Source organism: Fusarium keratoplasticum, chromosome 6 (assembly GCF_025433545.1).
Source record: "Fusarium keratoplasticum isolate Fu6.1 chromosome 6, whole genome shotgun sequence".
NCBI classification, from domain to species: Eukaryota; Fungi; Ascomycota; class Sordariomycetes; order Hypocreales; family Nectriaceae; genus Fusarium; species Fusarium keratoplasticum.
In genome coordinates this window covers 455,286-483,168 of record NC_070534.1, presented here as the reverse complement: position 1 = coordinate 483,168, position 27,883 = coordinate 455,286, and the positions used below count along the sequence as shown (strand labels likewise).

Here is a 27,883-nt window from a genome sequence, read left to right as displayed (position 1 = left end):
CTGACCTAAACACAGAAGTGAAAGTCATCGATAACATGCATGCGTCTGAGACTTTTCAGCAAGCTCTAGCCTCTAAAGTATCCACCTAATAGAATAGCCTAGCTCAATGGAGGAATATAACGAATTAGAGAAGCTACTGATTATGAAGATGTTGCTCTCCTTCAGCAAAGAATAACAACTCGTATCAAGTAATTAATAGCGACTGAGCCATATTAAACATCTTTTTTCTAAAACTCTATTAAATGACTTTGGAGAATCGTCGGTGTTATTCCTAATGTAAAAGGTTCGTGAATTAGAATAAATTAATACGCCTTTTCCCGGCAGCTATTAATCGCAAGGCTTAATACTTATCTATATCTTCGCTGTAGCCCGTGTCCGACGAAGCGTCTAGTCGGAGTGGCGACTTATCGTTGAAAATAAAATCCATCATCCTCTCCATGCCTTGCATGTCACCCTCTAGTGTACCACCCATATCGTGATCGACCCATCCTCTAGTCGTCCCTCCCTCTAGATCAATAACCGTAGCATTGTTGTATTATTGATGAGCACATTGTCAGATTTTTTGTCGCCCCAGATAACACCCAGTTCGTGAGGTAGGTCGTGACCTTTGTGAGATACGATGTAGGGTGTATCCGAGGCTGACAAGTGGAGGGGTTGCCTGGATGACCCCAAGAACCCCCCTTCAGGTCATCAGCAACTGGCCCGGTGACGGTGGGCAAAACGAGCGCAAAGTGCCAACAGCCCTCATCTACAACCACGACGGCATTACAGTCTCTTCGTGGGGATTTCTCTGTGCAGAAGACAAAGACGTACCGGGCAAGGTGCGTCGCGAATGCTTCAAGGTCTTCCTCGATGACCCAACGTTGGCCGCTGTGCGGCAGAAGGGGTTGGTGAATGCCCCAAGAAGCATGGCCGAAGCTCGGCGCTTTGTAACCGACTATCTTGGCAAGATATACATGCATGTGAAAGAGACGGTGGAATCAAAAATGGGGCGGCAACCCTGGAAAGACAAGACGGTCACCTTCCTCTTCAGCGTGCCGACGACGTGGGAAAATCTGGACGTTGTCAATATCTTCAAGGGCTGTATACGGGACGCCGGGTTTGAATCCGGTGGTTCTAATCACTCTGCACTGGTTGACCTGACGGAAGCCGAGGCTGCCGTCGTTGCGACCCTCAAGACCAGCCCCATCCCCTTTGATATTGGTAACCTGTTTCTGACCGTGGACGCAGGCGGCGGCACGACAGACCTGGCCCTGATGCGAATCACGTCAATGAATGGCGTTTTCCCGCAAATGTCACAGGTTACTGCAGTCAATGGTTGGGGCGTAGGGGGTTCTCTCATCGACTTGTCATTTATGAGATTGGTGCAGCAGCGACTGGCAGCATATCCCGATGCCCATTTCCAGCTCCTACGAGACCTTGCGGCTCGAATGTCGAGAAGTCCCTATTTTCTAAACCTAAAGCACAAATTTGGCCAGCGTGTATGGATGCAGTCCCCCGTAATTAGGATCCACATGGAGGGTGTCTCGCACGATTTTAGCCATGCCGGCCTCGGTATACACAACGGGTGCATGCTATTTGCAAGGTGAGCTGGATTATCGTAGCAACCATAGATAGTCAGGCTGACGGGGAGGCAGAGAGGAAATACAGTTGCTATTTGACGTCCAAGTTCAAAGTATCATTTTGCGCATCGACGAGCAGCTAGGCTGGGTGACGCAGAATGCTCCGAGTGAACAAGTGGTAAGAGTCGCACCTCGCTAGCTAGCATGAACTAAGCCAGCACATCAGAAGTACATGATCCTATCCGGGGGGTTAGGTAGCTCTGTCTATGTGAGGGAGACAATGCAGCGGAGGTATACGAACCACCCACATCACAACGCCACCGAAGTCGTCATAGTACCGTGTAGGGATCCCCAGCTTGCTGTTGCTCGCGGACTTCTTTTGATCACCAGCAGAAGTGGGAGACTGGTAGTATGCCAGTGCTAGCGTCACGCATCGCTCGAGCGAGCTACGGCGTCGTCGTGCAGCAGATATACTCGCCAGCTTACCATTTCGGCGAGGATATCATACATGACCTATATGAGCGCAAAAAGAAGTGGGCGATAAATCAGATCCAATGGCTTATCAAAAAGGTGCGAAATAACCAGTCATGCAAGTGGTTGCTCATCTTGGCAGGGCGATGTCGTCTACCCGGATACGCCGCTGGTGAAGGGGTTTGAGATTCGACTCTCTGAGGGAGAGACGACGAGGTCGTGGAATGCTGAGATTGTTACATCTCAGAACGAGGTATCGTTCCTCCCGCGCAGTTTAAAGCAAAGTGCGTCAAACAAATGATGGAGATGTTGGCAATAAGAGAACCTATATAGCTGATAAGGTGCTCGGCAGCTGGGGCAGTGAAGCTGTGCGATGTGAAGAGCAACCTCGACGTGGTGCAGCAGACGCAGCTGGTGTTCAAGCATAAGAGAGGTACCTGCTTGTCACGGGGCTACACGTTTTATCTCTGCGAGTTTGAGATTCGGGTCATTATAGCGCCGGCAGACTTGCGGTTTGAGCTGTGGTTTGGAGGGCGGAGGTCTTCTGGAAACCATGAGCTGATTAAAGTTACATGGGGCTCGGCTTAGAATACTAAGTTAATAATCACGTTAACATAACGTAAGGAATAAGCAAATGTTGCGGATAGACAAATGTAGCACCTAACCACTAGCTAGAGATAACACTCCTTCTACAATCCACCCTACTGCACAATAACTCTATCAACTTCAGTAGAGATAATTTAAGTGACTGCGGTAAAGTTGATGCCTGGTCCGCTAATGATAGTTCACGTCACTGGACAGGGTTGAGGAACCAGAGGAGGGTTCAAGGAACGGCCACCTACTCACACAGGGTGTGTCTGCATTCTTCCATCCTGTCACAATCCGCTTTACGAAATGGCTAATGTACTCCGTGTATTGATGCAGTATCGGTTAATACTGGGCCGGGTCACTAATTTGCTTAGATTCTGCTTAAATATTTATGGCGGGAACGGGGCCTGCTCCTGCTTTTGTGCCAAACCTGGCTCCAAGAATTTTACCCTCGTTCCGTGGCTTGGCACGGGCCCAGTCCCCAAACTGGATTATGTTTACTAACGCCACGGTGAAATTGATGTGATGTCCTATATGGTTCCTTCTTTCATCTTAATAGGCATGGTTGAGACATGAGCAAAAAGAACGAGCGATGAAACCCATCCTCGAGAGGTTCCTGTAAGCATCTATATCCCGCGAATGACTTTTCCATAAGGACAACTACGAAGGCTTGAACGTCTCGTTTTGTGCTAAAATGGCGTTATCTGCGCTAGCTGGGAATTCCCGTTGAAAGTGGCTGGCGAACCGTGTTGCAGGCCATTTGGGAGAAACACGACGTTCGCAAGTTAACTCGCCGAGGTCCTAGTTCTTCACCTTGTGCCTCCCATATCTCGCCAACCTAGATCTCCTCTTTGGTGGTAATGGGGCAATCTCAAGTAGGCTATGTTTCTACTAGATGTAGACGGGGATAATGTGTTTCCTGATGTACTCGATAATGGAAGGGAAGCTACGAGAGATGGGGCTGGTACTGGGGAGAGAGAAAAAGCCGAGGCTAAAGAATATGGCCCTATTATTATCCGCAGGATTATTTGGGAGAGTCAGCCTGCGGGAAGCTTTACTCTATTCGCTTGATACCTATATATAATACAGTAATATCGTATAAATATAGCAGAAGTATATCGGTCCTTTTGAAAGGGAAAAGAGGCCTTTGTAAAACAAATATTATTACCTCAAAGAGATTACTACCTATTACAAGTCGAGCTAAACAAGACATAAGAAAGCAGTTTGGCAAACTAGTTATCAATAGGGAGATCGACACAGCGGGCATCCATTGATTACACTTGCGGCTGAGGCTGTATAGGATTGACACCTTCTTGGCCGGCTTCCACAGCGGTAGAATCCCTATTACGGCCACTCGGAGGATAGCTGCTGCTGGACAGTTGGAAAACGCAAAGGTTTAGTATGTATTACAATATTTCTAGGTCTTGAATTCACTTACTACGACATTTTTCTCATCTGCTGCCTGGCAGATGCCACCGTGTCCTTGACTCGGATATAGTTATGGAAGACGTATATACCCTGTTCACTAATTAGCTTCCGGTCATTGATTCACAAGGGATATCGGTGTCTTACAAGAATACCGCTGGTTAAGTGAAGAAACCAAGCGATGAATGAAAAGGCGAGAACCGTCCGCCACTGCGCACATCCAGCCCCGTTGATAGTGACTCTACCAACCGGTCCCACGGTCCAATAGCGGCCCCAGTAGTAACCCCAGTAGTCATAATACCAGTTTGCTGAGCAGGTATGGGTTTTTGTTTGCTATCGTTCCACGCATTTAGTTCTTATCCAGAAGATAGCAGAAGGGGTTCTCACCGTCTGAAGCAAGCCAGCTGCCACTATCCACATAATAAAGAGAACGAAGTCGAATGGAAAGCTTAAAAATAGAGAATCAAAAGGTGGGCAGAAGACAATAGAATAGATAATACCTATGCCTGCAACGACCATGGCATAGACAATATCTCCATCTAAATGAACCCCGGCAATACTGATCATGTATGCAAATCGGGAGAGGATGCCAAGGACGATCACGGCAGAGGAAAGCTCTAGAAATCGCAGAATCACCGAGGCGGTCTTATGTGCAGCACCACTGTGCGCCATGTTGGGTAGAAAATAAAGCTCCCTGGCAGTCGGTGGTGAGTAGTAAAAAGACTTGTGACTTGGTTGATACTGGGGATTTTTTCCACTCGAGCGAGGGCGAGGCCGGCATGCGTTTCAATACGGATGCCCGATATATATAGACTGTCAGCAGGTAACTCCCCCCATAGCGTTGAGTAATCGGATATTGCCGCTAGGCCGATTAAGAACATGTCGCGCCAGTTTAGCTTTCCTGCAACGTCATTGTCATTCAGAGGCGTCACGAAAGCTTGTCTAGTGCTCTACTGGCCAAGGAGGGTGACAGCGGCAAGCCATGAAATTGCATGGATAAAGCCGTTAAGAGTGTGGCTAAACGTGCCAACATCAAAACCGCAATCATTTTCTTTCACCTCTCCTCATGCCCATAGATGATATATCAGAGGATCACACCAAGAAAAAGGACACGGTATTCTTCAAACGATTTAGGCATTCTCAATCATCCCATTGCTGTGTAGCACATCAACCTAACAAACCTTCTAGTTGCACGGCCAAGGTTTCATCCCAACAGCATTAACTTTATCCATGACCCCTCCCCCCCCTTGTGCGCTTAGAGTTCAACTTTAGCTCCTCTCTTTATTTTATCCTTATTTCATGGGATCCCATGACTTGTGACTTTCGGCTAAAAGGTGGAATCCTGCTCTCCGACTTTGCTGGTTTAACGCATAAAACACGGGTGCGTGATGCTGCGTGATGCTGCATGATGTTGTCGGCAAAGAGTAAGCTTCCAAGTGGAAGAGCTCTGATAAAAACGATTTGACCATGTTCGGCGCCACTCGGCCGTCCGCGGGCATCCCAAAGGGCAGCCTGCCATGCGCTTGCATCCCGCGCGGTACGGAAGGCATGAGAAGCGCCTCTAGGCTTTGGCACGTATCCGACTCCATCAGTCCCATCGATCTGGAGAGCCAGGCCGCGTATCCCGATCGAATACGTATTCGGCGCCTAAGCAGTGACCCCGGCCAATGGAGTCATTGAGGGTCATAACCTTGGGGTGCATGGCGAATTTACCAACACACCCGACTTGTTAAGCAAAGAGTGAATGCGTCATGTACAGAAGCCTTCGGATTATTACGACCACCAGTACTAGCAGGGCCAGCAGCATCCGGCCCGTTGGCCAGTCGACGTAGCTCCCGAGTTGCCTCCTCAACCTCGGAGTGAGTGAAGACGTTTTCAAGGGTCATCCCCGTGCTGACTAACAGAGTTAATCAGCTCCTGTACGTCAGGGTCGGCCGGTTTTCGGAATTGTTTCTTGTCCGACCTGACGTAATAACGATTGTGTTGTCAAGGGGTTCTTCTAGCTAGTATGACTTGCTGCTTCAGTAGATAGATATTTCTACTTTGAAAGTACGCTAAATAGATAAACATTAGAATCCTTATAAACTTATTTTACTAAGTTTAGGGGATTTAACTTGGAATGAAAGTTCGGGGTGGGAGAGAGATTTAAAGCCTTAATATATAAAGCATGCGTTTTCCCATTCCAGCCTTCAGACCTTCTAGTCTCACGGCTTTTACGGTCTAGTATCTCCGTGATTCAGACCAAACGGGGTCATATATGGCTGCCGAAGCAGTTTAAAATATTAACTATTAGGAAAGTGCACAGGAATAGATTCAATTTACACTACGTGTTTCCTAACCTAACCCCCCTTCATGCCAGTATTCCAGCCAGCCAACCAGTCTACACCTGAACAAGTAAAAGATCTAGGGTGGCCCGAGATTTTAGACTTGCCAGACCCTGGCTTAATAAATTGTTCATACTATGAAAACAGATGAATGAGTGCGAGTCATGCTGGCAGTTGACTGAGTGGCAGACAACAAAGTCAAGGAGAGGTAAAGAGGGAGGCGGTAGGTTACAAGTTCAGATCTTTAATAATGCATTACGCGTTAGAATGCCGTAATTGGACTAATGCACTTAAAGTGGCCGAGTACGTCAGAACTTACCACAATTCATTCATCAAGAGTATGCCCTTGTCGTGGCGGTCAACGTCATCGCATGCAAGATGGCCTTGCAGGCCATAGCGATGGCAAGTGCGTTTGCGACGATGAGGATAGTGTAGGTCTCCACGATCAGCATCGATGGGTTGTCTGGAAGGTATTCGTAGCTGTCAGCGCCGCGGGCCGCATCAGTGAAGGCCGCTGCAGCGAGTAACTCTCTAGGCATTGCATAGGGTGATTTTGCCACTCCTAGTGAGAGAGCCCGCACCTCCAAGACCCGAAAGATTGGTGCAGAAGTATTGAGTCGTTCGCTGATCCTTTCGACCCTGATATATGAGCCGCTTGGGGCTGAGAGCTTGAACTTTTCTTCTACAACTTAGACCTATGCATATTTGCTGACGCATGAACTGGGTTTTCTCCTGGCATATCGGTAATATGGTCTAGGGCAGAAGGGTAATCTATGAAAGTGGCTATATCATTAGAGCCTGGATAGAAGATATTTGGAAGGAAAGGTTCTTTGGAGTCTTTAATCTTCTTTAGATCAAGCCAGGGGTTTACATCTCATAACATTAGCATAAGCAGTTTACAGAACTGAACTGAGTTGCGTAGGCTTTATATAAGGCCAATAGCCTATAATAAGGGTTCTCACGGGGCCGAAAACAGTGCGTTATCCCAGATCTAGGGCCTCACAGGCGCATAGAACCCAAAAGTGGGCTCACGCAGGCACCTCATCCCAAGCTCAGCCTAAACTCAGCCCTCCTCAGTCCGAGCTCAGCACCAACTCGCCTCAGAGCGGCATGAGCTTAGCTCTGGAAATGGAAATGGATTCCAGTCTGCTTGAGTTTCGTCTCCGAGTTAATCGGTATCCTGAGACGAAAATCAAGCGACACGTGAGTCGGCATAGATGACCGCTTTGACGCCCTCTTCGCTAGGGAGGTTGGAAACGAAAGAGAAGCTATATTAAGTCCCTCTCTAAGTGGTTTACATATACAGGGTTTTAAACCTAGTTTCCTTGTATTTTCTCATAGCTACTGCTAGCACATTAGCGGCCAAGAACTTTAAAAAGGTGCCTCCTTCTTATAGTGAGGTCATTATATAGTCAAAGTAGGGCACGGTCCTTAGGCAGTCAAGGGATACGATGGGAACAAGATAAAATAATATAAGTAAAATAACCTATATATTTACTGCGTCATGGTTTCCCTCAGAGCTCAAAGAGCAGCCATCACGTCCTCTCAAACAGCCTATCTAGAGAAAAAGGGCAAGCACTGATAGGCTCAGCCTTGTAGCTATCATCGTCTAACGCAAAGTTGATCTCCATGGCCGAACCAGGCGCCTCGATCTCGATAGGTAGCCTGTAGACCCCGTGGCTCTCCATGCGGGAGATGACGGCATCATCGATAGACCAGCGATCGAGTCTTGGGCTGATGAGCTCGATGCGAGGGTTGCGCAGCTTCCGGATAACCCGGCCCAGGCCCTTGACCGTGTCTGAGCCGTTTGGAAACCGGCACAAAATTTCCCCTGTTTGGTATATCGTCAGGACATGCCTTCTACTTGGGTTTCTTTGCCTGCTTACCTTGAATGACGAAATTGCCGTCTTCGTCCTGGCGAGGCCGTTGAGCAGGTTCGAAGTAGAATGAGGTCGCTACTAGAACGCGGCAAACCTCGGCGATGCGGTCCTTGGTGCTCGGCTCCCGTAGGTAATTGGATGCGATCATCTCGATGGAGCCATTTTCCAGGGCTTCCATGTGATCTTGCGTAGGTAGGGCTTTCGATACCTCTGGATTCAGCCGCGTATACCATTTGGGTTGCATCCCTGAAACGCCCAGGCTTTTATCCCACTTGTCGCCTGAGTCCATGTTCTCACGGAGGTGGTTATGGAGGTCCGGGATCTTGCCACTTGGTAACCAGGTCTTCCTGGAAGCCGCTCCTGGGCTCCAACCGTTGCCTACTGAGAGCAGAAGATCTGGGTAAGTTTTCTCTTTCGTTGGCCAGATACGTTGCCTTTCAGAGACAGCGACTGGCGCAGGGTTATTCAAGGACACACCACCATCCCAGTATTCGACACGTCGCCGATGCAAAGGAGCAAAATAAGACGGAGTTGCGCACGTCGCCCTTGCTGCCTCTCGGACTGTGAAGTCTCGGCCGACCTCTGATATTACTTCATGCGCGTACCGTACAGAGCCGTATTGTTCCTCTAGATAAAATCTCAAGTCAGCATGATCAATGTTGGCGTATTTGGCATGACCAGACTAACCTTCCTCTCCTGATGGCACGTAGTTTGCTATAATGGTTGTCTGTCCATCGTTGCCTATGGTCGCTGTGACAAACACCCTCGTCGACATCTCTGATGATCCGTGTGCCTGCTACGATCGTCTACGTCAGTCCTGACATCTCCCTGACGAGAGCCTCTGAGCTACTACTTACTCTGCTTGTAATCATCCGCTGGTTGCTGAGATCCCCATACGCTGCTTTCACAGCCGCATCGAACGCCTCCGGGCTGTAGAGGCTACTGGTTCTCCACCATTCCCAGAGATTCGTAACAGTCCACTCACTATGGTTGGTGAAGCCCTTGGTCAGTAAGTCCCTTAGACGGGTCTCTGCCTCCTCTAGGCCCCAGCTGCCCATGCCTAGCCCCATGGCGAGCAGTCCGCCGCTGCTGGTGCCCCCTATCAAATCGAAGAAGCGCCGAACTGGGACCTCACAGCCCAGCTCTTCCTCGATGGCGGAAAGGATCCTGATCCCGACGAAGCTGCGTACGCCACCCCCGTCCAGGGAAAGGATGCGGCGACCGACATGATCGGGAAGATCGAGGAACTCGGCCGGTGGCTCAAAGGTATGGGGTAGGTGATGTAGGCCGCAAGAATGAACCACTATCAACCTGTGATCCACGCTCGAGTCTCGCCCGCCAACGACGGCTAGGCAGGCACTGCAGATTCCGTGTCCACAGGTCAGCTGCTCCGAAGGGACGTTGCTGAAACACCAGGCGCATGTGACGAGGTCGAACATCTTCAGGCTAGGAATAGACCTGTAAAGATTCTCCATAGCTGCCTTGTGAATAAGCCAAGCGGCGCCGAGCCTCGCTTTCGGACTGTGCTCGCTCCCGGTGGCTGTGATAACTTCATCCACCTTTTGGTCCAGATTGTTCAATGTTTCCACAAGCTCGTTCTCCCATGTGACGATGAGCTTATCGAGAAGCTCCGATTCGTGCGAACCTAGGCCGATCTTGTCACCTTGGCTGTTCTGGTGACAGAGATGAGCCCATCGCTTGTTCACGCATTGTGTGTTGGTCTCGGGATGTACGAATTGGCACTGCAGTGTGATGCAGGCGAATTGGTCAAAGGCCTGACTGATTCGGGCCTTGTAGGAATGTTTCGCCATGTTCCATGTGTTCCCAGCGGATTGGTTGCCCTCGCCGCTGAATATGTCTACCAGGCTGCCTGGAAGAGTGTTAAATGCCCGCGCCGCATCGAGGACCACAATCGAGCAGACGAGCGGCGCCAGGATGTCGCAGAACCTGACATCTATGTCGGGGCTTTCGTCTTGGACACCCAAAACCTTGAAAGTTTCAATCATCAGCAGCGACAAGCTCGCAACGAGCTTATCAGACGGCGGGTGTAGGGTCATGATCCTCCCGAGGAAGTCGAACGGCTCCCTGACCTGGTTTGAGTAGTGGTCGAAAGCGAGCCTGAAGAATTCGTCCATATCTGGGGCCGAGAGACGCATCTTTCTATCATCCTTCTCTCTTTGTGACTCCTCGCTGGCTTCGCAGATCATCCCGTGCAGCTTCTGCAGCTGCTCAATCAGCCGTGGAGATGGTTGTCCTCGTGGAAGACGGATGAAACGAACTGACGAGTACGACGTCAGGAGAAGATCATGGAGGCTGCTGATCTGAATTCCTGACTTGTGGAACCTGGCTATCAGCGCTTTCACACGGTCGTTTTGCGTTAGAATATTTTTCTGTTGGTCGAATATATCCTGTGTGGTCTTGGCGGGATCCCATTCGGAGTCATCGTCAGATTGGTTCAGCACGATGATCAGATGAGGCAGGCTAATCCGGCACGTGGCAGCCGCATGAGACTCTTCGGCCCATTCCAGAACCTTTTCCAAGTCGACCTCCATCTGACGAGCTGCCTGGCTGAGCATGACATTGACGACAACGTCTGAGGAGTTGTAAAGAAGCTTCGGGAAGAGTTTTATCACGGCATGCTCGCGTTGACCGTCAAACGCCAGGGGTCTCTTGAACCCAGACTGGAGGTAGCTAAAGCCCATTCTCGCCCATCTATTGATCTCGGCAAGTCCCTCGGTGAGTCTACTGACCTTGGCGGCTGAAGTTGGCGAATAGACGTGCGCCGTGGGGCTCTGGCTCCCACCGTCGAAGCCCTCGCAGTCCGCATATAGCAATGGTCTTTCCGCTTCGGTATCATCGAGCATTGCGTCGCGGTAGAGATGGACATCGGCCGAGGTTGGGACGGAGTAATTGCGCTGTCCTACGACAGGCGCCACTGTGGCTATGCCTCGTGCTTTCGCTTTGCGTCGGGTAGTATCATCCCACACGTGTTCGAGGAGCAGTCGGATGATAGCGCTCTTCCCTACCCCGGATTTGCCAGTAAAGGATACCAGCCGAGGAAACGACGAAGCTTTCAGTGCAAACTGCTTGTGGTGCTCGGCGAGGACGATGCTGAAGCGTGGAAACTCCTCGAACTCGAGTGAGCCAGGTCGGCCGCCAATGGAGAACCACAAAGTGTCGTGGTCGTTCTGGTGCAACTCCTTCCGAGCGTCTTCGGAGAGATGGGAGTATAAGGCGCTCTTGATTAATTTACTACATAGGTTAGCTGTGAATCCCTTCTGTGTACATCTCCAGCTTCCTACTGCCCATCACTGAGAGGAGTTCTCTTATGCTTTGTATTCTGTCGCTTGTGTGGCAGGCGGTCCGTGTCGCAAGTGTCACAAAGCCCCCCGCACTTTGTACAATACCAGTCGGGGGGATTCTCTTCACACTCGTTACAGACTGCTTCATCTTCTATCGTCGATAGAGGCTCCTCAGGCTCCCCCGGATGCCCTGAAGACCTGCCTTCGTTGCTGTGGCGTTCTGGTGAAGGCTGGTACGTTGCAGGTGTTGCTGGCTCGCTGGATATGCCCCAAGGAGATTCCTCCTCGGACCCGAAGGCGAGATGATCTAAATGATCCATCTCGTTGTCTTGTTGCGATGGTTCGGCTGAGCGCCGGAGAGTCAAGACTCGGGAGATGCTCTGGAGTCTCGCGGGTGAGGAGTTTGAGTCAGACCCGACTGAACCTCTCAGGTCTGTCCAGAGTATCGGTTGGTTGGGCACCAACGTGCAAAATTGGGCAGATTTGGAGGTTTAGTTGTTGGTTGGTTCGTTCCTCCCGCTGAGTGGTGTAGCCTGCAGCCTGCAGGTAGGTAGTGATGTAACTACCTGGTAGCTCCACGCTGCAAACGGTGGTGGTTTTTGGCATTAATTAGTAGTCAGGTCTGGTATAGAATTTTATCGAATCATCCTCCTGGTCTCCCTCGTTCATTTCTTTCATTGTCTATTGTTTTGAGAAGCGCCTAACTGGTGCTCTTTTATTGTAAATGAACGGATCTAACATCACCCCTGACAACGACTTTGTTAACACTCATGGAGAAGTACTCATCCAAACCGTCCCTAAACTTCCGAGTCCATCTTTGCTATAAGCTTGCCGCTGCTGTTCTCCAGACGCAACTCCTTGGCTTGGTGCGCAAGAACACCCGATCTGAAAACATCCTCATCCGCCCGCTTGAGGCGGTTCAGCCACCAACAGCGAAACCTGGAGAAAACATACCTGCTCTGAGTCTATGTGGATGGCAGTACGACCGAGAGGTAGAACAGGGAGTGACACGTCTAACAGGAGACGTCACGTTTTAGGGCAAGACCTACTAGCATCTAGAACGTTAGTTCCCAACGGCAGATCGCGAGTACTCAAGGCACACGACGTCTACAGCTTGGGCGTCTGCATGCAAATACTACGGTGGGATAGTATTGCGACCTTCTCCTCCATTCGTCTCCCCCGCGTTTGTCGAGACCTTCACACGGCTTGGCTTTCCACCAAAGGAGGCCGACCCTGGGGACTACTACACCAAGTTTCCAAAAAAGAACAAAGCCATCCTTCTTTCCATGAGCGAAAGTCTGATCCCTGCTGAAGCGGTGACAAAGATGACCCGCGTTGTGTGCGAGTTCTTGACGTGTCTAGACCGCAAGGGGCAGGATTTGGATGAAGAGCCGAATGAGTACGTGATCAATGATGAGGCTGATAGGATCAAGGTGGCTATGAACTTTGTCGATACGGCTTTGAGGGACCTGCGGAACATCCAGGCATCCATCTAATATGAGTTCGCATGGGCATGGATTATCAGTGGTTGCGAGCCAGTTAAGCAATGGTGATGGGCCTGGAATTTAAACAGAAGTCGGGGACACTGAAGCAGAGATCTTCACAGTATGACTGGGGGATTGTTTTTATTTTCTCATATGTATTCGAAACTAAATTGTCTTCCAAGTGATGTAAACCATACATTCCAGAAGTGATACCATTGGCGTGGCCGAGATGCCTCTCCCCCAAATCATCGTTTACTCAACAGGAAGCCATTGGCATGCCAGCGCTTTAACATCCCGAGGGAAGTGATCTTCCTTGACCTGAGCACTCTCCCTCTTTTCAAACGCTCCATAGAACCGTTGCAGATTGGGCAAATCATCCACCAAATGAAGGCCGTATAGATCCTTTGCAAAGTGCAACATCGAGTACAAGACGCAATCTGCGATGGTGGCTTGTCGGCCATCCTCCAGAGAATCCCCCTCGTAGTAGTCGCTCAAGAGTCTCAGGTTCTTCTTGCAATACTCGAGGGACAATTTGGCCGCCAGAGCATTGGTGGTTTCCATCGCGGTAAAAAGCGCCGTTCCCTTATGGCAAGCGAATCCAAACTGACTGCATGCTTCATCTGAAAGACAAAGCATGTCGCGGATCCGCGCCTTTTGTTCAGGTGTCTCTCCGCGCATGCTGGACTTTGCCCCCTTGGCTAGTTCTTTCTGCCAGTCATTCTGAGGGTCGGCGCAAATATCCTCGAAATACTCGAGAATAGCGACGGATTGCTTGATGAATGTTCCGTCGGGGAGTTTAAGCATGGGGACAGTTCCCGGAGGCTTCCCTTCGGGGGTGGACATGCCTTGCTGGGTGATGGTTACGGGGGTGATTTTGATGAGTGGCGACGAGAGGATGCCTTTCTCAGAAAGGTAGAGGAGAATTCGGCGAGGATAAACTCCCCAGGGGAGAACAAACAGTTCAAGAGGTGCGGTCATGATGGTGGTGGTTCTGTGCTTTGTGATGTATGTGCTATGTGTGTATTGATTCGGCTGCTGGCTGTGTTGTCCAAAACATTTCCTACTCCCTTTCTTTCAATGTGTCCTTTATATCTCTTAACTCGACGGAACCTTGTTGGTTAATGGGGATTAACGGATACTTCTTTCTATGGTCCCCGAAGTGTGGAGACAAGGCGAATTATTCACGATCCTGGTTTCTCTCCGAGGTGAATATCGGGGACATTCGTCAGGTTCGGACACTTTGCCTACATCAGTCGCCGATGAGAAAATTTGTTACAAATCAAGCTTGGGCTAAAACGGTTGCTCTTTTAAGACCGTCAAATTCCAGTATAGAGACGGATATGCCAACTTTCAAGTAGTCTCCGCCGTTCTTTCACTGGCTTAGTGGTCAGGCACTCGAGCTCTCGATAGAGTGCCCTGGGCTGGTCCGGGTGAGATCTACTATATTACCATCAGCCAATAAGCTCTAGATCTTTGAGAAATCCCCCAAGATGGATCTTTGCGGAGTCTCCAATGTCCGAATATCTTCTCGAAGCGCCTAGTTTCTGGAACCACCCCATCAGGGGCAGAGAATAGACGTTGAAATGCAGTGCCTTCTTAGACCTGTCTTCTAGCCGTTGACGGCAAGCCATCCCGAACTACGTGGTCTGCCCAATGATCACTCTCAAGAGGACGAGAAAGGCAATTGACCCCGGCCGTTCTTTGGAATTACTGTATTAGGTTAGCGCTGAATGCCCTGCTCTGTGGGGTCTTGGCTGCCACTACTCCCATTATAGTATCTTATACCGACTCCTCCCAAGATGCTCAACTTCTCCTCTGCCAACCCTCCAAGGAGCAGTAGATAGTCCTCAATGAAACATGAGATCCATGGGTTCTTCTTACGTCACGGTCGGCTGGCCTTCCGGTATCTAAAGAGTTTTCACTCGGACATGCAATGACCGACCCCGATCTCCTCCTTCATCTTTACACATCACCTGCCTGTCTCCCGTTTTCGTTACTCTCACGCCCCGACACGAGGGACCTTTCTTCTTTATTTAACACCAAGCTAGGGGCTTATGCAGGTTCTTCAACTTCCTGCATTGGTCATCCAACTCAGACCCAGAACCATCGACCAGACAGCCCGAAGGAGAACACGACTTGCATCATGACTTCCGAAACGAGCGAAAAGGAACAAAAGGCGGCATTTCCACCAGACATGACGGAGGAGAATACAGCCGATGATCTTCTAGCCAATCTTGGGTACAAGCCAGAGCTGAACAGGAACCGATCCACCCTGCAGGTGGCGTTCATGTCGTTTGTGCTGGCTTCGATCCCATGGGGCTTGTCCACGACGGTAACCTATCCAATCATTGGAGGAGGACCTGTCAACATTATCTGGGGGTGGCTTGCAGTGTCTCTGATTATCTTGTGCGTTGCTGCATCTCTTGGCGAGATCACTAGTGTGTATCCTACTGCAGGAGGTATGTCGTGATCATTGTTTCTGGTGTCTCAATCTTATATCTCTCCTAGGGGTCTACTACCAAGCTTTCATCATTACTCCTGCAAGGTGGCGTCGCGTCGCTAGCTGGATCTGCGGCTGGCTCTATGTCGTCGGTAACATCACCATCACGCTCTCTGTCACCTTTGGCAGCACAACCTTTATTATTTCCTGCATCAACGTCTTCGAGACTAAGGCTGGTGAGCCTGTGTTCGGAGACGAACCATACAAGACGATCCTCCTTTTCATCGGCATAACTCTGCTGTGCAACGCAGTTTCTGCCCTCGGTAACCGATGGCTTCCCATTCTCGACGTAGGCCGTACTCTCCTACAACTGCCTGGCAGGCACAGCTGACACTCAGCAGACCGCAGCCATCTTCTGGACCTTTGCTGGTGTGATTGCCATAGTCTCTACTATCCTCGCCCTGTCCAAGAATGGTCGCCGCGATCCTAGCTGGGTCTTTACCCACTTTGAAAACAACTCAGGTTGGCCAGATGGATGGTCATTTTGTGTTGGCCTTCTTCATGCCGCCTATGCCACCTCGTCAACCGGCATGATCATTTCGTGGGTGCAGTCCCATTGCTTTCTGATATTTAGCTAATCGTGGCTTGTAGGATGTGCGAAGAAGTTCGCAAGCCAGAAACACAAGTACCCAAGGCCATGGTCGCTACCATTGTTATCAACCTCTGTGCAGGGCTGCTTTTCTTGATCCCCCTTGTCTTCGTTATGCCAGACATTAGCGAACTACTTGCTCTTCCACAACCTGTTCCCTACATCATCAAAACGGCTGTAGGGTCTTCAGGCGGTGCCTTCGGTTTGCTCTTCCCACTCATGGTCTTGTCTGTTTTGTGCGGCATTAGTTGTACGACAGCAACATCTCGCTGCGTGTGGTCCTTTGCCCGCGATGGCGGTATCCCAGGCGCGGTTTGGTGGTCCAAGGTTAACAAGAGTCTCGATCTCCCCCTGAACGCGATGATGTTGGCCATGGTCTGCGAAATTCTACTTGGCTTTATCTACTTCGGATCCTCTGCCGCCTTCAACGCCTTCGGAGGTGTGGGCGTCATTTGTTTAACAGCAGCTTATGCTACGCCTATCGGTATCAGCTTATTTACCGGTCGAAAGCAGGTGAAGAAGGGTTCATTTTACCTTGGGAAGTTTGGAATTTTTACCAACGTTGTTGCCATCGGTATGTGCCTATCCGTTCCCAGCTCCCAAAAGTTCACCGACTCATCTAATCTTCTAGCCTGGTCCATGCTTGCACTCCCTCTCTTTTGCATGCCCTCGATGCTTCCCGTGGACCAAACCACTGTCAACTATGCCCCTGTTGTCTTCGTCGCGGCAACTGCGATTTCGGGCATCTGGTACTGGGTTTGGGGTTACGAGAACTACGTCGGGCCTCCTGATGCAGGAGATCACAACTAAAATCTTTATATTATCCCCCAATACTCCATAGGCACGGCTCTCACCCATTCGCCTTCTGTATATGGCTTGTCTGGCTGAGGCCAAATTACAACGGCCAAAGAGGCTAAAATTGTATCCTCCTCGTAGTTTTAGTCTGTCATGACTTTCTCGATTCAGCCTCAAGGAATGCCTCGCACTCAGCTACGAGCATCGACGAAAACTCTTCATCGATACCCGAGCAGTCATTCTGCGCCTCCTCTAAGCCCAGCTGGCTGAGAATGTCTTGTTCAACCTCACGCATCGAATCGTACTTTCCAAACCAACACTTTTGAATAATCTCTCCAAATAACTCGTCCCCTGAAGCATCGGGAAACCCATTCCTGATGAGCTTGAGGATCTTTTGAGGCTCATCGATCTCGTGCCAGGGCTCATGGCCAAACTGGATAGTGAAGATGCAGGACCCAAGAGAGTACTGTTCGGTCATTGGGCCGGCGTCGGGGAACTGGTGGTTTTCGTACAGTTTGCCGTAAGAACCGCCTCCAGCCTTCAACTTCTCCCCGGTCTTAACTGTGCAGTCGAAATCACCCAGTCTAATGTCTTCTTCCTGGCTCAGAAAGATATTGGCAGGCCTGAGATCCCCGTGGGCGAAACCGAGATGCTCAAGCCAGGATAGCGCGCTTGAAAGCTGTCTGATTCATTTGTTCTTCAAACACTGAGGGATGCCGGGGTTTTCCAAACGAGCATCAAGGCTCATGGCTTGGCGATGCATAAAGATGCCTTCAGGCGCGCACAAGACGGCATGGATAATATGGGGATGTCGGTTCTCCATCAAGACCTTGTAGACCGACTTTTCGCAGTCGATCTGAACTTGACTCATTCCTCCATCTTTACTGCTTGTGTTGGGTGAGGGTTATCGAAAATAATTGGACATTTCAGAACGAGATGCTGGCTGATGGCAAAAACGTGGCCCGCACTTCCCGAGGAGATGGAATCATCAGCTGAAAGCGAAGGGAATGGATGTCGGAGAGTCGTGGCCATTGTGGTATAGCTCAAGACCGCAGCGGGATGGATGTGATTGATTATCGATTAAAGTAGCAGAGAAAGGCTTGCCTCTGGCGTTGAGACTGTTGGTGCAAGTTTGTGCCTTAAATGGGGGACGAGACTTCAAGGTAGTCCCCTTTCTAGAAACTCACGTGAGCTGCGGCAGATCATTTTTGCCATTTCCTCAGTTATTATTGGTGCTCTCTGAAACCAGGCTGTGAACGTTGCTTTGTGCGACTCGCCTGACCTGGGTGAGGCTGAGGACCCTCATACTGTCATCGCTCGGTTCCATAGCTGAGACATCGAGCAGAAAGTGCAACGAGGTTCAGAAAATGCTCTCAACAATTTCACGAAAGTGGTGTAAACGTAGAATTGATTCCCAAACATAACTCCAGGGCAGCTAACACTAACCTATTTCACTCTATAACAATCTACCACGGATGTTGTAATGCAGCAAAATTAAGCCATTAGGCCACCCAAAAGTAGGGGGCCCCCATACTAGGTGAGGTACCAAATTGGGGCTATATTTCTTGTACGACAGATGTAATGTAGATTGGAATAACCGGAATAGTACCTAGGGGTCGAAAGGCATGGGGTCACCTAGCGGGAATACCTGAGGCGGTCTCGGATAGTCGTGCTCGGATAAATCCTCGAAAGAGAGCCTATTGTACACCTCGGGAATAGCCCTAAGGCTTGTGTACAGCTATCTAGTGTCCATCTTGGCACAACCCTCTACAGAGGGGTATCCATTTCGTCCTCGTCCTTTCGGTTTGGCGGTTCTGTCGATTATGGCGCAAACAACATTCTTGAGGGGGCCAGGGGCTCCTTGGTCGACCCAGGTTTCGTATTGATCGACTGTATCCAGACAACGCTGGTCGACGTAGATGCAGTATTTGAATCTAGGCCTGTTCTGGAGCCATAGATCGTCGACGACTGGGCCATCTCTCTCGACAGATCTAGCTGCAGCCCAGTCCGAGAATCTCTCTCGGACGTGTTGCTCGGAGGCGCCGTCGAGATCTGAGGGATCCTCGATAATTGTCCACTCCAAGTGCTTCCAGAGAAGGGTCTCGAGTTCAACAAATTGAAGATATTCTCTGACTGCCTCCTTCAAGAATTCGAGATAACTCGCCCACTGCGAGTCGCTGGCATATGCGCAGCGATACACAACAAAGCCCCAGGTGCGAAACCCGTCTTCTTGCATGTATCGGATTATGGTTGAGAGTGGCTGGTTCTTGAGCATGGACTCGTTGACTTGCGGAATACTATCTAACGTGGGTTCAACTCCGGGGGGGTGCTGCCGAATGCTGGATACGAGGGCGGGAATAGTGCCGAGATAGCTAGCCATCCAGGCCGGGCGAGGGATGGGTCGCATGTTAATTGACTGGAGGTGTTTGTGAACAGGTGGAAAACGGAGGGGATGTCGTGCTTTTCAAGTCCGGAAGAGAACACGGTTTAACGTCTTCCCAAGTGAGGTGAGTTTAACGGTTAAGCTTACATCAGCTCGTCAAGGCCTTGTTAGAACTTTATTAATAGCTAGAAGAAATTTTTAAAAATTGTTCTATAGTTTAGACTTTTTAATCTCACTTTGAGAAGATTATCATCTGATTAAGTGAAGAGATGCTGATAAGGGTTTGCTAAGGATAGCAAGCCTCAGGGACCAAGGCGCAAAAGGGCGAAGCACGCGCGATATTCCCACCATAGCTTCACATCACGTATATAGGAAATTCTACTCTGTGATAAATTTTCTTCTCTTTTTACCTCTAAGTTTCATAAGCCGTCCGTCGGCGCCACGCAGAACTACATCATGAGTTACTCCGAGCCGGGCTGCATGGCATGTTGACACCTAATTATTCAGTCCACGGCATTTTTGGAGCCACGAACCTTATGGAGCTCTTTATGCCGAGTCTGAGCCTTCTGTAGAGTCTAAATTTGGCTTTCGACACGTTACGCAAGGTAGACCTCAGTCGTCTGTGAATGTCTATATATGACCATCATCTCTGCCCATCATCTCCACCAACACCAAGCAACAAGCCATGCCCTTCTCCTCTATACCATCCTATTCACAATGAAGGAATCTCTTCTCTCCAAAGCTGGTATGGCCATGTTGGCCTACCCCCTTATCGTCTCTGCTCAGCAGCTTGAGCCCATCTTGTATCCTTTCGACATTTTTAACGTCACCGATACTTGTTTTATGATGCTTAACACAACTGTCACGGAATGCTCAGGCCTGTTAGATCTGTATCTAGCAACCCCGTGAGTAAATTCACATTCAAAATGTCGTGACAGTTAAATCTAATAAGGCTAATGTAGGGAGGGAGCGTTTGAGCCTGCGAGAAAAGTGCATTTGGATCACATATGCGTCCCAACATGTCGTAAAGCACTTGTCAACTTTAGACCCAAGGTCGAGGCAGCCTGCAACACGACAAAGGATGCAGTTGCATTTCATTACGGTGACATGGTCTTTGCTCGTAAGTGTGCTTCTTCGCTGAGTCGTCATAAACTTCGCCTGACTAGCTCGCCCATCAGCTACCTATCAGACTGATCTGTTGATTGTGGCATATGACGTCCACTGCTACAAAGACCGGTAGGGAATCTCATTCAAGTCTTTATGTGTCTAGCACAGGGCAGCTGACCATCAACAGAGACACTGGGAAATTCTGCGATCAGCTATTAACAGAATGGAGAACTGGTCGTGACACAAATTTCCCCATAGAGTGTGAGGACTGCACTCTCGGACAGTGGATGAAACAACTCCAGGCTCCTATCCGGTACCATGACGAGGGAGCTTCCAAATTCTCCAAGGCGACATCGGCTTGTGGCGCAACTGGGTACGAGTACGTGAAGCCGACGACATCATATATAAGTACAATGGACCTCTACATGGAAACATGGTTGGATAGCTTCACCCCGCCTACGCCTACGCCTACGCCTTGAACATGTGGGTGCTGACTGAGGGACTTGGGATGCGTGTGTGGGATCTCGCGGAGCGGTGGATCGTAGCAACGACGGAATTCAGGATTCATGGTCTCATCACGTTGATGGGAGCAGCCAGCAGATCCTAGAGCTTTGGATCTCAGGTCACTTGGCATCATCAGATGGTAGAAGTAAGTCTTTCTCGCCAGGGGTTGCAGATTGTATGCGAAGCGTTTCCGCTCGAAATTATCTCTCTTCCTCTACAGAGTTTCCCCATCTATCTTCTTTCAATTCATATGGACTCTGTTTCACGCATGCTCGACTTCCTTGGTAAGGGGAACCGACTTTTCCTGTGCCTGAAGCTTTGCGATACCTGCGGCCGAATCGTCGCCGTCGAACAGAACAGCAATCTCTTCCAGAGTAGGGCCCTTTGTCTCGACGAAGAAGAAGTAGATAGTCAAACACTCGATGACCAAGCTGTGAGATGTGTTAGCAAATTCATCACAAAGAACATCCTCTGATACGTACACAGCGATGTAGACAAAGTAGAAGCGCCACTCTAGCTGCTGAAGACCAAGAGGGTTCACCCATTGGTTAAACACCCCGCTCAGAGCAGTGAAGCAGAAGCACAGAGTCAATCCCTTAGCTCTGATGCTATATGGCAGAATCTCAACTGTGTAAGAAACAGTCAAGCCGGGCCAAGCCGCTCCCGCAACACCGTAGAAGAGGAAGATCATGGCCACGACAGCAATGCCGGCAGAAGCAGACTCGGTCTTTGCGTATACGGCGCTGCAAGCTGTCCAGACGCTGAAGGATATGAGCATGCCTACTCCTGCAAAGAGGAAGAGGAAGCGGCGTCCGATTCGGTCGACGAAGAAGGCGGCGAAGAGGGAGACAAGCCAGCACCAGATGGTCAGGCCGCCGTTGATCAGGGATTGGGTGGTCGAACTATATTTGTTAGATAAGCAGATCTGGATGTTTTATCGCTTGACTTACTCGGTAATGCCGATAGTTTCAAGAATAGCAGCGAGCTGAGGACGGTTAGCCAGACGCCCCAACAACGTCAAGAAGAGACTTACATAATATGACACCAATCCATTTCCACTGCACTGAGAAAAGATGGCAGTAGCAATGATCAGGGCACACCTCTTTCGGTTACCCTTCGTTCGCCAAAGCTCAGACCATCCGTTGCCAGATGCCTCGCGCTCAAGCCTAAGAGTGTTGAGGATCTCGGCATACTCCCACCTCACAAACTCATCATCGGGGTCGTTGTTTCCGTGATACTTGACAAGCACCTGGCGTGCTTCCTCTTCTCTTCCCTTGCTGATGAGCCATCGGGGACTTTCGGGGACGAACCAGATAGATAGGAGTTGGATTCCGGGCATCAGGCACTGGAGACCGGTAGGGAGAACCCATTGGAGGTTACCAGTCTGGTTTTTGAGAGTTCCGAAACAAGTCCATGCGGCTACAATGCTTCCAAGGTACCAGAGCGTGTTGTAAATAGTCGTGACGCGCCCGCGGTGCCTCGGGTGTGCAACTTCGGTGATCAACAACGGGCAAGTTCCGTTGGAGATATTCGACCCAAAGCCCATGATAAAGCGGCCAATCAGATATAGAGCGTCTCGGGAGCTGTGATTCTTCTGAGGAAAGCACTGCATCAGAGCTCCAGCAACGACAAAGACGCAGCCGATTGCTGTTCCCTTCTTTCTGCCGAGTCCGTCTGCGATATAAGGAGCGAATATGAGGACGAAGAGACCACCGAAACCGGGCATGGCGCCAAAGATACCGAGTCGGCTACCGGCGGGATGATCGAAGACTATTTCAACATTAACCAAAGGTCGTCGTTGTAATCGAATCACGTACAATTCTGCCAAGAATCCATTGTCTGAAGCCCGTTGAGTAAACTTCCGTCGTATCCAAGGGTTGTAGACCCCAGGAAGAGGAAGAACATCATGCCGTAGAGTTTCCGAAGCTCGGTCTGCTTCCAGAAGGGTAGGGTTGAACCTTGGGGGACATGGTCCTCTAGGGGGAAGTCATGGTCGACCACGTCGGACTGAGTCTCTTTCTGGCCCATTGTTGCAGCTCAGATTCTCAGGACGGCAGAAGTAATGTTGATTATTGTTGTGTTGCCTCGGTATGATGGCCAAGTTGACTGTTCGTGCCTCGACATCAAGGGGATCTCGATACCTTATATCCTCATGACGATGGCGTAACTCGACCCGCACCAACCTGCAAAGACATCAGCCAACAGTTCACAACCGGCTTCTCTCACCCATGACGGCCACTCTGCCCACGCGAGTCTCACCATCAAGCTTCCGAGGCTACTCTTTCATTGGCGCGCGTTTGGCAGACTGTCAAGTCCCATCCCCATGGGGAAGACAGGAGAAATGGAGCCATGCAGGTCACGGGGAGGGTTGCAACAGCAGACGAGCAGAGGCTAGAATCCGATCGGGATAGGCATGGCTCTGGGCTGAGGAGGTTGACCCACCGTGGTGATGGCTTCAATTGGATAGACTGACTCGTCTAGCGGGGATGGATGCCACCTCCTGGTCAAAGCGGAAGGGTAGAGTATATCCGACATTTCTGCGGATCGGCCCATATAGTCGGTACGATGTCTCCGAGGATTCTCCTCGGATGTTTGAGTTTTGCATAGCTTCACGTCTTCCATCAAAGCTTCCACACCGGCGGAGCAAGTTGATGTGAATCATGGAGCATCCGATGCCTCCCGTGACTGAGCGAGAGCCTCATCCCCGCAGGACGACTCCATCAGGCGACAAGACTCGGAATCAGAAGGCCTGCGATGTCTGTCGATCTAGGAAAGTCAGGGTACGTAGTTTAACGCCCTTCTCCAGATTCTCCGTAGCTAACAGCACTTCAGTGTGTGTATGATGTAGGACATCAACGATGTCAAGGCTGCGTCTTTCTTGATGTGAACTGTACACATCAAAGGCCAAGAAGAAAACGAGGGCCTCCAAACAAGTCAGCCGTCATACCAACATGTATAATTCAAAGTGACTAACATGATCAGACATGCCCAACGCCGCCAGATACTACATCCCACCGCCATGGGGTCCCCAGATCCTGGGGTTCAACTGACGCCCTTAGCTCAAAATCATGAGCCTCAGTCACCGCTCCAGAGCCCCGGATTCTCAGACCATGCCGCCGGGACACCATCTGATACCCCATCCTTCCTCCGGAGCCATTGGCTTTCGGCCTTCGCCACCGATGCGGTTATATCCCGCCTCCTCAACGACTGGTTCGACAAGATCCACCCCCTTGCTCCGATCCTCCTCCGTCGGCGGTTCCTACGTCGTCTCCGCAACCGGGAGGCAGACGGAGACGCCATGTTCTGCGGGCTAGTCATAAGCGTGTGCGCAGCAACCAAGGCGACGTTTCCGCGTGGGGAATACGGGTCTGTGACTGTGGAACACTGCGTCGAGTTTCTGGATACTCACGGGTTGCTGAAGAGCCAGTTCGCTCAGGGGTCTTTCTGCTTGGATTGGTGCATTGCCATGTACAACATGGGCATGGCTATAGGCGCAGTGTCCGAGTTGGGGCCGAGCAATATGCGTGCCTATCACGCTTTGAATGAGGCAGCCACGGGGGCTAGGTACCTGGCGTACTACTGCATGCATGAACTGGATGAGGCTGAACAGCAGCTGCTAAGACGGCTATTCTGGCTACTCTTTGCCGCTTCATGGTACGTCCAAGACTCTCGGCTGACCTTCCCGGCGCGTGCATTAACGGTGATCTATAGCAGCGCCGACATACTGGGTAGACTGTCTGTCAGTCTGCTTGCTCAAGACAGGATCGAAAACTTTCCCCGACCTCTTCCATTGTCCGATGATCAGATGGAGCCACGACCACCCTCAGAGCATCACGAGCCACATTGGCACGGAGACGATACGAGTTATGTCCCGGGACTCAACTCTCTAATTGACTTGTTTTTCATCTGGTCAGAGGTTCAACAGGTTCGAAATAACAACGATCCACCTGCTTTGATCTCAAAGTATTTAGGAAAAATCCAGTCCGTCATCAATGGCCTTCCACCAGAACTACGATGGCGTGGTGGCATGTCTCGACCACCAAACGTCACTCAAAGCCACGATGTCCAGATCGCAAATCTCTTTGTAACAAGTCTCGAGATTCGATCAAATATTCTTCAAAAATTCGGTCCAACGGAGACAAGTGGTCTAGAACACCAAAAGATCGTGGATGATCTCCTAGAGGTTCTATACCATCTCCCACAAGCCGTTTTCGACGCCAACGGCAGTAGCTTGGTCCCCAAGATCCGAGACATTGGCGCTGCATATCTTGAACAAACTCAGCTGAGAAATGGTTCGAGCACTGATGCAAGTGATGTCGCCAGGAACAAGCTCGAGCGGCTACTGCGGAAACTAGACGATCTAGACTGTTGGCAGGGGATTGGTGTCATGGACAGTCCACCTGTGAGAAAGTAGAAGGCGTTATTAATATAGCTTATACTCCTCGAAGGATATGTATAAAATTTGATCAATTTTATGATAATGTATTATAACTTTCATTTAAATCTAGGTTTTGTAAAGTTAGAGTATTTGAGAGAAGTTAGAAGACTACTGTCATTCTGGTGTCTCTTCGCCCGCGTGCCCGAAAAAGGAGGAGATGCGTCAATATACGACAAGGATACCACATCAAGACTTGTTTCGTAAACGAGATCTCCAAAGTGCCGAGGAAAAAACGAAGAGGCACATGGCCCGGCATCCAACGAGTTCATCGGCAGATTCCCCGCATGGAAAACAAGAGCCGAGAGAGCGATTATCGTGTAGATGCGACATTTCGCCGGATGGTATATGCGAAGAAAGTCCGATGATCCTTGCGCTGGGGATGGTGGAGTGACGTGGGCCGGCTCTCCTCCGCATGAGCTTGGCCTACATACGAAGAATCTCCGTCATGACACGTCTGAACCACTTCTTCGTCTCATGTGGTCTTGAGACCATATGATCGACGTGGTTTTGACCCATTGTGTTGCTTACTGAGCCACGCGCAGTAGCTATTTCAACTGTGAAGCTCTCCCTCCGACACAATGGCACAACCACCTCAATCCCCCATCCTTCACGCATCTTCTGTCATTCGCAATCGTTCATCATGACAGCAATCGAGATTCCCGCGACCCAAGCCAAGCACGCCCTTCCTCACCTCCGTCGATCCGAGAATGGCCAGATCCAGCTCATCGTCAAGGGCAAGCCCTTCCTCATGCTCTCCGGCGAGCTGCACAACTCGTCGCTGAGCTCGGCGAGGTTCATGAGCGAGGTCTGGCCCAATATGAAGGAGAATCACATCAATACCCTCCTTGGTTCAGTAACATGGGAGACCATTGAGCCTCGCGAAGGTCAGTTCGACTTTAGCGAGCTCGACCGCGTGCTCGCGGGCGCCCGTGAGCATGACATGCATCTGGTGCTGCTCTGGTTTGGCACGTACAAGAACGGCATCTCAACTTATGCTCCCGGCTGGGTCAAGAAAGACCACAAGAGATTCCCCCGCGTTCAGTGCCTTGAGGCCGGGGGCGTCAAGCGAACCATCGAGATGGTCACTCCGCTGAGCGAGGAGGCCTGCCAAGCAGACTCGCGTGCATTCGCAGCCCTCATGCGACATCTCGCCGAGGTTGATTCAGAGCATAACACTGTGCTCATGGTACAGGTTGAGAATGAGACCGGACTACTGGGAGATTCCCGAGACCGATCCCGCAGAGCTGAAAAGGCCTTTGCGGAGCCAATCCCCAGCCAGCTTCTAGAGCATCTCGGCAAGGTCGAGACACACTCGCAATTCAAGAAGCGTTTCCCCAATGCTCCCAAGTCTGGGTCACACTCATGGGACTCGGTCTTCGGTGCTGGACCTTCTGCCAACGAGGCCTTCATGGCCTACCACATCTCATCCTTTGTCGGTCGCGTCGCCGCCGCTGGCAAGAAAGAATACCCCATCCCACTATACACAAACACATGGCTCAACTTTGATGACCCCTCCCAACTAGACTTGCGAGGAGTTCCTATCGTTGTTGGAGGCGGTGCCGACCCTGGTGTCTATCCTTCAGGAGGCCCTTGTCCACATGTTCTCGATATCTGGAGATTTAATACCCCATCGCTCGACTTTTTGTCACCCGACTTGTACTTCCACGATTACGAGACCGTGTGCAAAAACTACACCGAGCAGGGCAACCCTCTGTTCATCCCCGAGCAGCGACGAGACGAGAACGGTGCCCGAAGAGTCTGGCTCTCATACGCCACATACGGAGCCCTCGGCGCGAGTCCCTTTGGCATCGACACGGGCGCCGAAGTTGTCGGTCGCGAATTCAAGCTTCTCGCTCAGACGTCATCATACCTATTAAACGCCGCTCCCGAAGACCGATTCGGCTTCTTCTTTGATGAGGAGCCCTGCGACAAGTTCCCCGAACAATGGACCCGTGTATTCGGCGACATCAAGGTCATTGTCGAACGTTGCTTCGTCTTTGGCAAGCCCGGCCCCGGTGGCGGTATGGTGATCCATCTCGGTGACTCCAAGTTCCTTCTTGTCGGACGGGGCTTCCACGTGCGCTTCGAGAGTGTACGCAAGGAGGCGACGTTCGCTGGCATTCTGTGGGCAGAGGAGAAGGAAGTCGATGCTGAGGGCAAACTTCAGACGTTGAGAATCTTTAACGGAGATGAGACGAGGAGTGGAGAGTTCCTCATGATGCCCAACGATGACCCGGACTATGGTGGTTTCCCAATTGCAGTTACTGTTCCAGCACGAACATGTATCGCAGAAGTCGAGGCTTACTGGATTGCTGAAGATGAAGAAGACAGGTAAAGGGCAAATAGATAGAGGCATTTCATTAGAAAAGTCTGGTAAAGGACGATTTTGTTATGGCATTTGACTAGAATAGAGCACTCTCAATCAACGAGTTCATGAAGCCATTCCCATCGACGATAGGTACATACGACCATAGCTCTTAGAAAATACGGGATCCCGTCCGCTCTCCCATAGTCAAGCTGAGAAGCGGTGA

At 50.5% G+C, this 27,883-nt stretch overlaps 11 protein-coding genes and 1 pseudogene across 12 annotated transcripts, besides 1 other annotated feature; 6 read left to right on the top strand and 6 right to left on the bottom strand.

Annotated features, from left to right (window-relative positions):
* Positions 1–662: 662 nt before the first annotated feature.
* Positions 663–2,621, top strand: NCS57_00812100 (uncharacterized protein; the record flags this gene model as incomplete). The annotated part of the gene is made up of 5 exons (XM_053057948.1): positions 663–1,585; positions 1,638–1,740; positions 1,956–2,132; positions 2,176–2,317; positions 2,386–2,621. 5 exons carry the CDS (start codon positions 663–665, stop codon positions 2,619–2,621), a joined length of 1,581 nt encoding a protein of 526 aa, XP_052911779.1.
* Positions 2,622–3,895: 1,274 nt separating this feature from the next.
* NCS57_00812000 (MARVEL domain-containing protein) lies at positions 3,896–4,718 on the bottom strand (the record flags this gene model as incomplete). Its single annotated transcript, XM_053057947.1, has 4 exons — positions 3,896–3,992; positions 4,060–4,139; positions 4,194–4,379; positions 4,434–4,718. 4 exons carry the CDS (start codon positions 4,716–4,718, stop codon positions 3,896–3,898), a joined length of 648 nt encoding a protein of 215 aa, XP_052911778.1.
* A 3,187-nt stretch (positions 4,719–7,905) lies between these two features.
* Positions 7,906–11,501, bottom strand: NCS57_00811900 (annotated as a pseudogene). The gene is made up of 4 exons: positions 9,108–11,501; positions 8,938–9,046; positions 8,257–8,877; positions 7,906–8,201 (listed from the first exon to the last, which is right to left on the bottom strand).
* Positions 7,906–11,501: a sequence feature.
* An 821-nt stretch (positions 11,502–12,322) lies between these two features.
* On the top strand, positions 12,323–13,048 carry NCS57_00811800 (Protein kinase domain-containing protein; the record flags this gene model as incomplete). Its single annotated transcript, XM_053057946.1, has 2 exons — positions 12,323–12,544; positions 12,620–13,048. The coding sequence occupies 2 exons, from the start codon at positions 12,323–12,325 to the stop codon at positions 13,046–13,048; spliced, it is 651 nt and encodes a 216-aa protein (XP_052911777.1).
* Positions 13,049–13,288: 240 nt separating this feature from the next.
* Positions 13,289–14,014, bottom strand: NCS57_00811700 (uncharacterized protein; the record flags this gene model as incomplete). Its single annotated transcript, XM_053057945.1, has 1 exon — positions 13,289–14,014. One exon carries the CDS (start codon positions 14,012–14,014, stop codon positions 13,289–13,291), a length of 726 nt encoding a protein of 241 aa, XP_052911776.1.
* A 955-nt stretch (positions 14,015–14,969) lies between these two features.
* Positions 14,970–16,935, top strand: NCS57_00811600 (uncharacterized protein; the record flags this gene model as incomplete). Its single annotated transcript, XM_053057944.1, has 5 exons — positions 14,970–15,495; positions 15,545–15,825; positions 15,878–16,077; positions 16,128–16,699; positions 16,757–16,935. The coding sequence occupies 5 exons, from the start codon at positions 14,970–14,972 to the stop codon at positions 16,933–16,935; spliced, it is 1,758 nt and encodes a 585-aa protein (XP_052911775.1).
* A 136-nt stretch (positions 16,936–17,071) lies between these two features.
* On the bottom strand, positions 17,072–17,791 carry NCS57_00811500 (Protein kinase domain-containing protein; the record flags this gene model as incomplete). Its single annotated transcript, XM_053057943.1, has 2 exons — positions 17,072–17,603; positions 17,706–17,791. The coding sequence occupies 2 exons, from the start codon at positions 17,789–17,791 to the stop codon at positions 17,072–17,074; spliced, it is 618 nt and encodes a 205-aa protein (XP_052911774.1).
* An 867-nt stretch (positions 17,792–18,658) lies between these two features.
* On the bottom strand, positions 18,659–19,327 carry NCS57_00811400 (uncharacterized protein; the record flags this gene model as incomplete). The annotated part of the gene is made up of 1 exon (XM_053057942.1): positions 18,659–19,327. The coding sequence occupies one exon, from the start codon at positions 19,325–19,327 to the stop codon at positions 18,659–18,661; it is 669 nt and encodes a 222-aa protein (XP_052911773.1).
* A 693-nt stretch (positions 19,328–20,020) lies between these two features.
* On the top strand, positions 20,021–20,889 carry NCS57_00811300 (uncharacterized protein; the record flags this gene model as incomplete). The annotated part of the gene is made up of 4 exons (XM_053057941.1): positions 20,021–20,208; positions 20,266–20,423; positions 20,470–20,539; positions 20,598–20,889. 4 exons carry the CDS (start codon positions 20,021–20,023, stop codon positions 20,887–20,889), a joined length of 708 nt encoding a protein of 235 aa, XP_052911772.1.
* Positions 20,890–21,176: 287 nt separating this feature from the next.
* Positions 21,177–22,942, bottom strand: NCS57_00811200 (uncharacterized protein; the record flags this gene model as incomplete). Its single annotated transcript, XM_053057940.1, has 5 exons — positions 21,177–21,345; positions 21,397–21,816; positions 21,865–21,899; positions 21,948–22,684; positions 22,732–22,942. 5 exons carry the CDS (start codon positions 22,940–22,942, stop codon positions 21,177–21,179), a joined length of 1,572 nt encoding a protein of 523 aa, XP_052911771.1.
* Positions 22,943–23,574: 632 nt separating this feature from the next.
* On the top strand, positions 23,575–25,328 carry NCS57_00811100 (uncharacterized protein; the record flags this gene model as incomplete). Its single annotated transcript, XM_053057939.1, has 4 exons — positions 23,575–23,694; positions 23,763–23,797; positions 23,897–24,568; positions 24,626–25,328. The coding sequence occupies 4 exons, from the start codon at positions 23,575–23,577 to the stop codon at positions 25,326–25,328; spliced, it is 1,530 nt and encodes a 509-aa protein (XP_052911770.1).
* A 664-nt stretch (positions 25,329–25,992) lies between these two features.
* Positions 25,993–27,687, top strand: NCS57_00811000 (uncharacterized protein; the record flags this gene model as incomplete). Its single annotated transcript, XM_053057938.1, has 1 exon — positions 25,993–27,687. The coding sequence occupies one exon, from the start codon at positions 25,993–25,995 to the stop codon at positions 27,685–27,687; it is 1,695 nt and encodes a 564-aa protein (XP_052911769.1).
* Positions 27,688–27,883: the final 196 nt, after the last annotated feature.